Source organism: Podarcis tiliguerta (assembly GCF_965153285.1).
Source record: "Podarcis tiliguerta genome assembly, chromosome: 8".
NCBI classification, from domain to species: domain Eukaryota; kingdom Metazoa; phylum Chordata; class Lepidosauria; order Squamata; family Lacertidae; genus Podarcis; species Podarcis tiliguerta.
This window is the reverse complement of record NC_139541.1, coordinates 3661287-3675494: the sequence shown is the minus strand read 5'-3', so window position 1 is coordinate 3675494 and position 14208 is coordinate 3661287. Positions and strand designations below refer to the sequence as shown.

Here is a 14208-nt window from a genome sequence, read left to right as displayed (position 1 = left end):
TGCCACATGTTCAAGAGTGCCTGGGTTCCAGGTACCTGCGGATAACAGGGTGGGGCTCTGGGACCACGGGCAGCATGCAGAGTCATGTCTGTGCTGATGGTTCTTCACTCACCTGCAATGCTTTGTTCTACATGCCCACATTTGGAGATGGAAGATGAGCCCAGGTGCACTCAGATGCACACCCACCTAAATATGGACAGCTTCGGTCCCACAAATATGCATTTAAGCATTTGTTTATGTATTTTCGTACAGGATGGAATGGTTTCTAAGAACAAACACATTCATAACTAGCCTGGACCATGAATCGGCTTATCTGCCCATTCCTAGGGAGCACTGCCTGTTCCTGAAGCCTCCGTTTTGGCCCAGACTTGCCTGGTAGTTTTCTGTCGCATCCCCCAGCAGCCCGCCAAACGTGATGGCATTTGTGATGCAGCCAAGGTAGATGAAGAGGATGGCAGAGATGGACTGGATGTGAAAGCCCTCATAGAAGTCACTGGGAAACCAGGGCAGCTTCCTCTTGATATCCAAAAATAGGCCACCACAGAACCTGGAAAGGGAACAGGAGAGGCTGGGCACACTCTGCGCCAGAGGAAAGCACACAAGAGCCACTGAGGGAGAGCAGGGTTGGAACCCCCCCTCAGCCATGAAGCTCCCTGGGTGCGACCTTGGGCCAGTCACGCCCTCTCAGCCTAACCTACCTCACAGGGGTGTTGTGGGGATTTGATAAGGAAGGGGAAAACATGGGCTACAAATGCAAATACTACTACTTAACAACAATAAATGAATAAAACTAAACAATAAATAAATTCTTAAAAACCACGTTTCCACAAAAGTCAACTTCTGTGACTAGAACATATTCTGCAAATATTCTGGCTAGATTTTCAGTGTTGCCTGGTGTATTCTACTACTGCTGGCCACAGGGGGAAGACACTAGCCAGCACAACACTGTGGCTGCCTTCACACAACAGTTCATTCTGTTTCCCCAACGGTTAATTTCCGCATTATATTTGAGCTGTCACATGACGTAAAAGCCATTTCCAGAAATCTAGCAGAATACTGTGGAAGTTTAGTGCTCTTTTTCATGTTAATTGCTTCCAGAAAAAACAAAAAACAAAAACAAAGCTGTTTATAACTCCATTAACTCTGAAAATCGAGGGAGTAAAGTGATGAAATTTGGGGTGGTATCCTGCCATACAGTTTTCAGGGGGGAATTTAGTGCAACTTGTCAGTACATCGGTCCAAAAGCTACACGTCCAAAACACAATAGTTACTGCAGTGTGAAAGGAATATTAGAAAATGGAAAAGCTAGCGTTATAATCAGGAAAACTAACATAACATTCACCCTGTTGGAATGCCCTCTACCATGATCCCTTCCCAGCCCCTGGGAGTCCTGCTGTGCTCGTTCTCCATCAGCAGGGCAGTTTGCCTTTTGCATGCTTCTCCCACGTACACAAATCCAAGGTGAAGCAAAGAACAAGAGGCTAGCTTCACATGGCTGTTAGAATTTTTGAGTGTAGGTTATGCAGCATTGAAACATAAGGTATTTTCTGGAGCAACACAAGGCCTGACTAGACATAATAGCTACAGGAGTGGTTGGTGGGGCACGAATGATGACCTGGCTTCCCAATGCTGTGATTCGCTGCTTGTACCAGAGAGGCACAGGCCAGGCAACCAATCTGAAGCTCCCGCCACTGCGCTTGGGTTGAGCTTCCTATTCTCTTGCCTTTCCCCCTCTTGGTACCAAATAGCTCCACACCGTCACAAAACCCTTGCCGCACCACCGCCCCACCAGCTGCTACTGGATGGCAGTGAGTTCATACAGACTCCTCCGAGCTGGAAAGCCCACCACCTGTCCTCTCGACCCGTGCCCGTCCTGGCTGATTAGAGCGTGTCCAGACGAGGTGCGGGCCCCCCTGGGGGATATCATCAATTTGTCCCTTGGCACCGGGACATTCCCAGGGGAACTGAAGGAGGCAGTGGTGTGTCCGCTTTTAAAGAAAACATCATTAGATCCCTTAGATCTATCCAATTACTGCCCGGTTTCGAATCTTCCATTCCTGGGTAAGGTGATTGAAAGAGCGGTTGCTGAACAGCTTGGTAGGTTTCTGGATGAAACATCGGCTCTGGATCCATTCCAGTCCGGCTTCCGCGCTGGTCATGGGACCGAGACGGCTCTGGTCGCCCTAACAGATGATCTCCGCAGGCAGCTGGATCGAGGCGGGTCGGGGCTGCTGATTCTTCTAGATCTGTCAGCAGCTTTCAACATGGTCGATCACGAACTCCTGGACCACCACCTTGCCAACGTGGGGATCCAGGGCACAGTCCTTCAATGGCTGCGCTTGTTTCTCTCTGGCCGGGGACAGAGGGTGGCGCTTGGGGGGGAATTGTCATCCCGCCACTCCTTGGTGTGTGGAGTCCCCCAGGGTGCGATACTCTCCCCGATGCTTTTTAACATCTTTATGCGCCCCTCGCCCAGCTTGTCCGGAGTTTTGGGCTGGGCTGCAATCAGTATGCTGATGACACCCAACTCTATCTGCTGATGGGTAGCCATCCTGACTCGGCCCCAGACACACTGATCAGATGCTTGGAAGCTGTGGCTGGATGGTTATGTGGGAGCCGGTTGAAGTTAAATCCTTCGAAGACAGAGGTCCTCTGGCTGGGACGGGACGATATGGGATTGAGGGGGCAACTCCCATCTCTAGCGGGGGTGCAATTAGTGCCAGCACCGTCCGTTAAGAGTTTGGGTGTAATCTTCGATACCTCCCTCTCCATGGAGGCGCAGATTGCAGCTATAACAAAGGCGGCATTTTTTCATCTCCGCCAAGCTAAGCAGTTGGCTCCTTACCTCTCTCGCCCTGACCTAGCCACTGTGATCCACGCGACGGTCACCTCCAGACTGGATTATTGTAACTCGCTCTACGTGGGGCTGCCCTTGAGACTGACCCAGAAACTCCAGCGGGTGGAGAATGCTGCAGCGAGACTCCTTACGGGGTCTTCGCTGCGAGATCACATTCACCCGGTGCTATACCAGCTGCACTGGCTCCCGGTGGAGTACAGGATCAGGTTTAAGGTGCTGGTTTTAACCTTCAAAGCCCTATACGGCCTAGGACCCTCGTACCTACGGGACCGCCTCTCCTGGTATGCCCCACAGAGGAACTTACGGTCTTCAAATAAAAACATCTTGAAGGTCCCAGGCCACAGAGAGGTTAGGCTGGCCTCAACTAGAGCCAGGGCTTTTTCAGCTGCGGCTCCAACCTGGTGGAACGCTCTGTCACAAGAGACTAGGGCCCTGCAAGACTTGACATCTTTCCGCAGGGCCTGCAAGACAGAGCTGTTCCACCAGGCCTTTGGTCAGGGTGCAGCCTGACTCCCTCCTTTGGCAATCTTTACAAAACTTTAGTTTATGGTTGCCATCAATTTTGAATTTGAACTTAATTAATTTTTTATAATGTTTTATAATGTTGCACTATTTTAGTGTTGTTAGCCGCCCTGAGCCCGCCTTCGGCTGGGGAGGGCGGGATATAAATAAAATTTATTATTATTATTATTATTAAACATCTCTCTCTCTCTCTCTCTCTCTCTCTTTCTCTTTCTCTCTCTCTCTCATCTATCTATCTATCTATCATCTATCTTTCTATCTATCTATCATCTATATCTATCATCTATCTATCTATCTATCTATCATCTATCTATCTATATCATCTATCTATATCTATCTATCATCTATCTATCTATATCTATCATCTATCTATATCTATCTATCATCTATCTATCTATCTATCATCTATCTATTGATCATCTATCTATCATCTATCTATCATCTATCTATCTATCTATCTATCTATCATCTATCTATCTATCATCTATCTATCTATATCTATCTATCTATCTATCATCTATCTATCTCTATCTATCTATCTATCATCTATCTATCTATCTATCTATCTATCATCTATCTATCTATCTATCATCTATCTATCTATCTATCTATCTATCTATCTATCTATCATCTATCTATCTATCTATCTATCTATCTATCTATCTATCTATCTATCTATCATCATCTATCATCTATCTATCATCGTCATCATCACAGAGTGGTTCACAACATAAAAGTACAAAATAAGAACACAAAATACTTAAAAAACAAACACAAACCAGTAGCCCTGATGGAGAGAGGTGGTCCTTGAGTTATTGTGGTCTTGAGCTGTTTGAGGTTTTATAAGTCAAAGCCAGCACTTTGAATTGGGCCCAAAATGTATTTGGCAGCCAGTGCAGTCAGGCCAGGACTGGTGTAATATATTCAAACCGTCTTGTCCCAGTCAGCAACCTAGATGAAGTTTCTGAACCATCTTCAGAAGCAGCCTCATGTAGAACGCATTGCAATAATCTAACCTTGAGGTTACCAGAGCACAGACAACAGAAGTTAGGCTATCCCTGTCCAGACACGGGTGCAGCTGGGCCTCCAGCTGAAGCTCAATCATACAGAAAGCAGGGGGTTGGAGGGCAACCTGCAGCCTGCTCCTGAAGGCTCCTAATCTGGTTGGGCTGTGATGATGGAGGTGAACCTGGCTAGGGACTAAGAGTTGAGAGCCCAGCTTAGATGGCAGACTGCAGAAAGGACTATTATTAGTTTTTTGGGGGGAAAAACACCCTGTTCTACACATTTGCAGTAGGTCTGGGTTTAAATACATATATTTGCTGCCACATTATCTAGTTTGGTCCATGATCTCAGGAGCTCTGTACCACGGGTGAAAATATCTCCAGCTTTATGATTGTGTTTAGCGCTTTTCCTCAGTCCCTAAACAGATTCTCTTTCTGCTCACGGAGTCCAGAATGTTTTGCTTACCTTCCAGTCCAGATGAGCTCCTCCCCAATCTCATGCACTGCTGGCATCTCGTCATCTTCGCTGCCTCCCCCACCACCGCCCCCTCCGCCCCCTCCGCCTCCGGCTCCCCCGGCCGTGCCATTCATTTGTCCAGCTTCATTCAGGGAAAACACAGATTTTCTGGTGGAAGAGAGAAATAGCAAAGTGTTAGGAAACCTGGTCCCTGAAGCGCAACACCGCTTAGCCCAGCCTGCAAGCCTTTGTTCCTCTGAGGTGCTTTCATCAGGACTTCTGCTGAAAAGAGTCCTCCCTTTACCTCTTCTCAGCAGAGGGCACTTTCTTGGGTGGCTCTATTCTAATGTTTGGGTCCCACTCTCCAGGCGGCAGAACGATGACCTCGTCCAGGAACTCATCTATTCCAGCTATCAGGTCATCTCTGTCTCTAGCTTTGTAGGCGACATCGCTGAACAGCTGGAAGTAAAAGTGAAAACAGGAATTATCGGGACAAGTCACTACCCGAGAAAATGCAGTGGAATACAATGGAGAGTGTTAAGTTGTGGGTGAACATATCAGACGACACAGCGATTCTTCAAACAGCTCTTGTTTATTCACAGGCCAGAACAGAACTGAACTGAAGGGTTCAGCCAGCCTGCTTATATAGAGCTCCTGTACAACGTAACTGTAACAACTTTCTGTAACTATCCAATCACTGAACGTCGCTTTTGATCTCTTATTTGCATATGTGGACCTGAGTAAAAACTATCTACAGTATCCCCCTGCTGGCCCAGGGTGAGAACTTCAGTACATAACACTGAGCCTCATTTCTTATGTGTTAACCAGTCTCCACTTGCGTAATGGAACTCTGCCCCCCTCTACCTGTGTGCTCTCCAGATCTGTGCTAGGGTTCCCCCCCAACCTTCTGGAGCAGATCTGGGAAGGGCACTGGAGGAGGGAGGTGTCATGCAAGCAGAAATCCTTCACTGACTTAGTTGAACCCTTTGGTTCAGTTCCATTGCAGAGTTGGCCATGTGTTTACCACCTTTCTGCACAAGGTACAGAATATGCCTTTTGTAATGCTGACCCTGGGTGATGCTATTGCATGACATCCTCAATAAAATATCAGAGCAGCATGGGTGTAGCCAGGATTTTGTTACGGGGGCAGGCTTAATGTTTTTTTCTAGGCGGGCAGAACCTCAGTTAATTAAGTATTTTCATTGATTTACTTGATGAGGGGGCAGCTGCCCCCCTTGGCTCCGCCCATGGAGAGGAGGCATCTACGAAGGCACTGAAAATGCACTTACATCATCTACCATGAGGGTGGCGATGGCTCTGCCAATTTCATTGTAGGATTTTGCCTTTCCAGTGGGACCCAGGAGGATAAAGAGGAATCTGGTTTAAAGAGGGGAAAAAGAAGCAAACTCATGAAGCATGAATGATGATATGCAAACCATCTCACTGTGCTGCTCCCAGCTTAAATGACAGTTACGCTACTTCAGTGTCTCCCAACATGCTGTTTAGGACTGGGGCTGATCAGCTGCGGCTGATGTGAATTGGAGGGCACCAAATCAGGGAAGGCTGTACTAGGCAAAACAGTTTCCATCTATTGCTCCCTTTTGAGACTTCTATCCCAGACTTCTCCTAATGAATTAAAACATCTTGAACTCCTTGGGTGTTATTTTCCTTTCAATAGTTAACATGCAAGTTGTATTGTACAGACAGATTTGCTCTGCTAAAATGGGACTATAATGCAGGCTAATTTCACTATTGCTGTCTAGATGTACTTAGAAACATTACCTTGATGTTTTGTACGTAAAATGGGCCAGTTACAGTCACGTCATGCAGAAATTACTATTGCTTGTAGCTGCATCAATTACCTGAGATTTAATTCAATAGCACAGAAAAAATTATCTGTGCCTATAGTTTTGGGAAATAAAAACCAGTAGCTCCCGATGGGTTGTTTTTCTGCTAAATACAAATATTTGGCAAGTCTGGGCTTGGTCAGTGTACAGTTGGATGGCTGCCTGCAAACTGTGTATTTGCTGCTTTGGGTGCAGTGATGACAGAAAGCAGAGATAAATATACATGTAGCAAAATAAAATTAAGAAAAATGGAAGCAGAGTTGAGAATGCTCATCAAAATGAATCCCAGCAAAAGGGTGTACTTTCATGGGATGGTGTCCAAATGGCAGACATATTCAGGGGCAGAAGGCGTTCCTTCTGAAGGCCTCGCTTTCAGCCACCCTCTCCCCCAGCCTTTGATTTTTTGTAGGGCTGGGTGGGGGCGGAGCCACAATCCTCCTTTCAATCATCTACCTACCTCGTTGGGACAGGCACTTCTGTCACTCCACCCAGCATGGTCGACTGAATGAGCCGGACAAACGCTACAAACGGCTTGTCCAGGAAGTCTACTTCTCCCACAAGGACATTGGAGGCCTCAGCATCTTTGGGGATCTTCTTAATGAATTTGTTTTTGAGCTGGGAGGAAAACAAAAGCATTTCTCTAAAGATCAGTGTTAAGTTCTGGGCGAACATATCAGACGACACAACGATGCTTCCAAAGCAGCTCTTTATTTGTAAGCTGGAACAGAACTGAACTGAAGGGCTCAGTCAGCCTGCTTATATAGAGCTCCAGAACAATTGTAACTGTTGAAACTTTCTAAAACTATCCAATCACAGAACGTCACTTTTCGATCCTTCATTTGCATACAAACTATGCAATCACTGAATGTCACTTTCGATCCTTCATTTGCATAGCTATCTACAGTATCCCCCTGCTGGCCCAGGGTGAGAAGTTCAGTACATAATAATCAGTGATGTCCTTCTTGTCTCTTTCTGCCTGAGTCAAAGCAAGAGCAAACTCCTTGCCAGCTGGGGAAACACGTCACTTAGAATCTGCCTGGGACTCCTAACACTCACAATGTGGCTGCTGTTGGATCTGTGGTAATTTCCATTTGAGCGGACAGGCGGAGACCCCCCGAGCCTGGGCGACACATGCGTGGAATAATGACTCAAGGCAACGTATTATGGGATTAAAATTTGGCCACTTAATTAAAACTTCAGATGTAGGGAGACCTTAGCTCAGGCATTGGGCGTTTATCCCTCCCAGTCCCCGGCCAGGGATCTGGGGAACATCAGGGTTATTCAGAATGTGTGGGGATTGGGTTGGCTCTGGAGAACGTCTGTTCAAGCAGAGAGCCCACCCCTCATGACAACAGTGTATGGCCAATGCCTCCCCTCAAAACAACCCCTTTAACGGGGAACTCTGAGATCACGGCCATCCCCAATTTAGGGAAGATAGACTAAAGGATTCCGCCCAAGGCCTGAAACCGCCAAAGTTGTGAGGTTTTGCTATGGGGAAGGCAAAACCTGCCAATGCAGGAAAATTCATTTCTGGCCCTTCAACAGCAACCGTAATGTAGCAGCGCCTGCGCACCTGTGGAGAAGAGGTTAACCTGCAAAAGAAGGCTTAACTGAGGGAGGGCAGGGTGGGAGAAGCTCTGGAGCCGACTGAGAACTCCCAGGTAAGTTCCACCCACTGTTGTGTGGGCTGGTCGATCTCTCCCCTTACCTGGCCAACTCTCTCCTGGCTACGCCCCCCCCCAGCTGGGACTGGGTAACTGGCAGAGGTAGGTGGCTACCTCCAGGTATGACCCTCAATGTTTACCCAGTTCCATATTATTCACTCCTCAGATTCTACAGCAGTAAATGCCCTCGACAAATGCTAAAGTCGCTCAGTGATGTGGTTAGTACATCCTCTATTGAGAGTATTTTTATTTATTAGCCATTATGCCAATTTACTTAATTTTAATCTGTTTAGTAGCTGGGCCTCTTGAAAGCCTAGCTTTGTACTTATTTAATGTTGCTGGAGACTGGGTTCCAGCCATCTTAATTAATTGCAATAATTATCCTAAATTGGCCTGACCTGACTACAACTCCCATCAGCCCCAGCCAGCAAAATCATAAGATATGGGTGCTTAGGGGAGCACAGCTGTGGTGGCTAGGGCTGATGGGAGTTGTAGTTCAAAATTCTGGAGGCTGCCATATTGGTATAGGCAGACTTAAATCAATTTTAGTGGTTCATTGGGAAGTTCTACTGTGCTCTCTGTTATGTACTGAGTTGAATAGGATCCAAACTGCAGCAGTCTGATTGGTCCTAGAACAATAGGATCCAAATCGCAGCAGTCTGATTGGTCCTAGAACAATGCAGCAGTCTGATTGGTTGGCAGGAACCACCCAATCATGCTCCAGATATAAGTGAATCCACAACCTGATTGGCTTACAGTAGAATTCCAGAATTAGCCAATCATGTGCAGCCCATTGTGTAAATAATGTATATAAAGCAGATACTTTGAGGGGGCATTCATTCATTCCTCCTCACCACTATGAGCTGAATAAAGAGCATGAAATCACTTTGCGACTCTGAGTATATTTCACTGGCGACGAGGATGGGATCCCGCTGAGCTGACTGCCACACACAGCACCGCAGCACCGCCACCTGCCGCACCGCTGCCTCGCACCGTGTATCCAGGCTTCAGCTCCGGGACACAAGGAACTCAGAATGGCAACCAACAGCAGCTTCTCACCGTTCAACCCAGCATCTGGAGACTGGGAAGCGTACGCCTCCCGTTTCACCTTCCTCCTAGAAGCCAAAGGGGTCACCGAGGAAGAAGACGCCAAGAAGAGGGCAATATTCTTCAGCGTCTGCGGAGAGGAGACGTTTGAAATTGCCCGGGCTCTCCTTGCGCCTGAAGACGTTGCTACTGTTCCATACAAAACAATAATGGAACAGCTGAAGGGGCACTTTTCGCCACAACCCTCAGTGGTGGCTCGTCGAAATGCCTTCTACGCAAAGCGGCAAGCCCCTGGGGAAACCATAACTGGGTTTGTGACCTCTCTCCGCCAAGCCGCCCGGTTCTGCAACTTCTCAGAGCTGGAGAACATGCTTCGTGACCGCCTCGTCGGGGGCCTGAGGGATGAGAAGCTGCAACGACGCCTCTACGCTAAGAAGGACCTAACGTTCCAGGTCGCTCTGGAGGAGGCCCTGGCAACGGAAGCTGCCGAGAGGTCGACGCAAGAGGCACGGCCGAGCCAGCCGTCCCAACCGAGGGTCCACCACGAAGACCTCACCGACGACTCAGGATCCAACAGGGAGGAGGTGCACCGAGTACAGCAGCGCACGCAAGCAGCCCACATACCACAGCTGCCTCGACGAGAAGGAGGGAACTGCGCAAGCTGTGGAGAAAGTCACGAGAGGAGGACCTGCCGTTTCCGCAACGCAGAGTGCAGGCAGTGCAGAAAATCGGGACACATCGCCCGGGTGTGTCGGGCTCAGCCCACCCGACGCCAGGCATCAGATGACCAATCCAAGAGCCCCAGGTCCCGGGGCCCAACACACCAAGGCAACTCAACGGAGCTCACGGACTTCCAGGTATACCAGTTGCCCCACCCCAACGTAGAGAAAATTTATGTAGAGGTACAGATAGAGGGGGCCCCATGCCGCATGGAGCTTGACACGGGTTCAAATCTATCCATAATCTCGGCAAGGACCTTAAAGAAACTGTGTCCTACTGGGGGTCCCAAACTCAGGCCGGCCCCATTCACCCTCCGGGACTTCCAGAAACGTAAGGTCCCCACAATGGGGGTGGGGACCTTCAGGGTGCAATACCGAGGGCGGACGCGGCAACTGGACTTGCTTGTGGTCAAGGGCCCCTACATTAGCTTACTGGGATTGGCATGGTTTGGACCACTGGGGCTAGCCGTCACCGGGGTGAACAACACTAACTTACAAGTGGATGTGGACGCCATATGCAAGGAATTTCCGGGGGTTTTTGATGGGAAATTGGGACAGTATACGGGCCCCCCCATTGCTCTACAGCTTGACCCCGCAGTACGACCGGTCAGGCTCAAGGCCCGCCGTGTCCCGTTCGCCCTGAAACCCCGTATAGACGAGGAATTGGACCGGCTCGTGGAGCAAGGAGTGCTGGAGCCGGTGCCTAATGCCCCCTGGGAAACCCCAATCGTCACACCCGTCAAGCCTAATGGTTCGGTCCGCATCTGCGCAGACTACAAATGCACCATAAACAAGGCCCTCACGGCCCATGCATACCCAGTGCCAGTGGTCAGCCATGTCCTTGCCACCCTGGCTGGGTCGAAAATTTTTGGCAAGCTGGACTTGGCCCAAGCATATCAACAGCTCCCAGTAGATGAGGCCACAGCAGAGGCACAGACGATTGTGACGCACAGAGGAGCGTTCAGGGTAAAGCGGCTGCAATTCGGCGTCAGCGTGGCACCAGGCATATTCCAGAACCTAATGGACTCTCTCCTTAAAGGAATTCCTGGCGTCACCCCCTTCTTCGATGATGTGTTGATTGCCGGGCCCACACCAGAGGAGTTTGAGGACCGCCTCCGCACCGTTCTGCACCGTTTCCAGACGGCGGGTCTCAAGGTGAAGCGGGAAAAATGTCTACTAGGAGTGCCTCAGGTGGACTTTCTGGGATTTATGGTGGACGCAGAAGGGGTCCACCCGACTGGGGACAAGGTACGGGCCATTTGTGATGCCCCAGCGCCCAAGAACAAGACTGAACTTCAGGCCTTCTTGGGACTATTGAACTTTTACCATTCCTTCCTTCCCCACAAGGCAGTGGTAGCAGAGCCCCTACACAGACTCCTGGACAAGCGGGCCCCTTGGGTGTGGGGCCAGCGCCAGGAGGCCGCATTCCAGGCAGTCAAGGACTTGCTTGTCTCAAACTCGGTCTTGGCACACTTCGACGAGAGGCTGCCGGTGGTGCTAGCATGCGACGCCTCGCCCTATGGCATTGGCGCTGTCCTGGGACACCAACTCCCAGATGGAAGAGAGGTACCGGTAGCATACTTTTCCCAGACACTCAACGCAACCGAGCGCAACTACTCGCAAATCGACAAGGAGGGTCTGGCAATCGTGAAGGGAGTAAAAAAATTCCATGATTTCTTGTACGGGCGGCCCTTCACCGTGGTGACTGACCACAAGCCGTTGCTTGGCTTGTTTGCCCCCGAAAAGCAGACCCCCCAAGTGCTATCTCCTCGCGTCCTCAGGTGGTCAATTTTCCTTGCCAGCTACCAGTATGCACTGATTCACCGCCCTGGGAAGGCGATGGGCCATGCGGACGCCCTCAGCAGGCTACCACTACCGGAAACAGGTCCCGACCCAGCACCTGCACAAGAGGTTATGAGCCTGGAGTTGCTTCCCGACCGCCCCATTCAGGCACAAGAAGTTGCACACCATTCCAAGAAAGACAGGGTCATCTCCCGGGTCCTGGACTGGGTGTGGAGGGGATGGCCCAGCAACAGCCCTGGGCCAGAATTCGCTGGCTACACAACCCGCAAACATGAACTGTCGGCCCACAAGGGGTGCCTGTTATGGGGAAGCAGGGTCGTTGTTCCCCAGCCCCTCCGCAAAAGGGTCCTCACAGCCCTACACGAGACACACCCAGGGGTAGTAAGAATGAAGGCCCTGGCCAGGAGTTATGTGTGGTGGCCGGGGATCGACGGAGAGATAGAGGCCTGGGTCAAACACTGCCAGGCCTGCCAAGAATCCCGCCCAGATCCCCCAAGGGCCCCAGTCCAGTCCTGGGAGTCTGCCCGAGCACCATGGTCACGCCTGCATGTGGACTTCGCTGGCCCCTTTCAGGGGAAAACATTCTTCATAGTGGTGGACTCCTACACCAAATGGCTGGAAGTCGCACTGGTACCGTCCACTTCTACATCCACAGCCATCCGGGTACTACGCAGGCTGTTTGCAACCCACGGGCTCCCTGACACTCTCGTCTCAGACAACGGGACTGCATTTACGTCAGGAGAATTCCAAACCTTCACAGCGCAGAACGCCATCCGCCACATCCGTTCGGCGCCATTCCACCCTGCCACCAATGGCCAAGCAGAACGCATGGTGCGGACCACCAAGGACACCCTTCGCCGCATGACGCAAGGGGATTGGGAGTACCGCCTTGCCACATTCCTCCTAGCACAGCACAGCACCCCCAGCTCAACGACTGGCCGGAGCCCTGCTGAACTACTAATGGGTCGGCGCCTTGCAATCAGATTGGACCGCCTTCACCCCGATAGAGCTCAGGATGAGGTAGTGGTGGGGGAAGGCAGGAACCCCCGGATCTTCGAGGCCCAGGACCCAGTGTACGCAAAGAATTTTGGGGCAGGCCCAGCATGGGTACCCGCCACAGTCACCAGGGTCACTGGCCCCGTGTCATACGAGGTGCTAACGGATGGGGGGCAATGCTGGCGCCGCCACTGCGACCAGATACGGCGACGATTCCCGGGAGAAAACCAGGAGGAGGAAAGGTCAGAGGAGTCCCAAGGGAACAGAGCGGCAGTGAGGCCCATAGAGCAGGAGGGGCCAGCAGGAGAGGCAGAATCAGTAAATACAGAGAGGACCCACGAGGCCGAAAGGACACCGGAACCAGAACCACGACTGAGCGAGCCGGTTGCGCCAGACCAAACAGGCCCATCACAGCCAGCATCCTTGGAACACGAGCCAGAACCTGAACCCCGGACCAGGGAACACCACAGGCCGCAACGCACACGTAGGCCGCCGGCGTACCTCGAGGACTATGAATGCGACCTCCCGGGCAGGACTGGAACTTAGAGGGGAGGGGTGTTATGTACTGAGTTGAATAGGATCCAAACTGCAGCAGTCTGATTGGTCCTAGAACAATAGGATCCAAATCGCAGCAGTCTGATTGGTCCTAGAACAATGCAGCAGTCTGATTGGTTGGCAGGAACCACCCAATCATGCTCCAGATATAAGTGAATCCACAACCTGATTGGCTTACAGTAGAATTCCAGAATTAGCCAATCATGTGCAGCCCATTGTGTAAATAATGTATATAAAGCAGATACTTTGAGGGGGCATTCATTCATTCCTCCTCACCACTATGAGCTGAATAAAGAGCATGAAATCACTTTGCGACTCTGAGTATATTTCACTCTCATTAAATCCAGTGGGGCTTCAGTGGTAGAACATCCCTGTGGACTGTGCCTGAAAAGTATGAAATTAATCCAGAGTGCCAGAACTTGACAGTATAAGCACCCACCACTTCCCTTGCTAAGTCCTCCCCATATGCCCACCACAGAACATCACAGTATATTCATATTTTAGGAACAAGGAAACGGCCTTATATTGATCCATCTAACTCAACACTGCCAACACTGACTGACAGCCGCTCACCAGGATTCCAGACAAGGGTCTCTTCCAGCCAGCAGCGGGTGGTGTGTTGGGGACATCCATCCAAACAGATGAGTCACTGCTGCTTACAAAGAACAAGAGGAGGAAGTGCAAAGGCATTGGCAGGAGTGCTGGATTGACTCTGATGGTACCAGCCTCCCGGCCGT

At 50.3% G+C, this 14208-nt stretch overlaps 1 protein-coding gene across 1 annotated transcript in view; it reads right to left on the bottom strand.

Moving 5' to 3' along the window:
- SLC4A5 (solute carrier family 4 member 5) overlaps positions 1 to 14208 on the bottom strand; it is an 84830-nt gene that overhangs the window by 30658 nt on the left and 39964 nt on the right. The window contains exons 9-13 of the mRNA XM_083453765.1: positions 7145 to 7302; positions 6130 to 6217; positions 5145 to 5299; positions 4850 to 5008; positions 373 to 547 (exon numbers count right to left, since the gene is read on the bottom strand). Coding sequence (XP_083309891.1) covers positions 373 to 547; positions 4850 to 5008; positions 5145 to 5299; positions 6130 to 6217; positions 7145 to 7302 — 735 coding nt within the window. The remainder of the gene's footprint in view (positions 1 to 372; positions 548 to 4849; positions 5009 to 5144; positions 5300 to 6129; positions 6218 to 7144; positions 7303 to 14208) is intronic.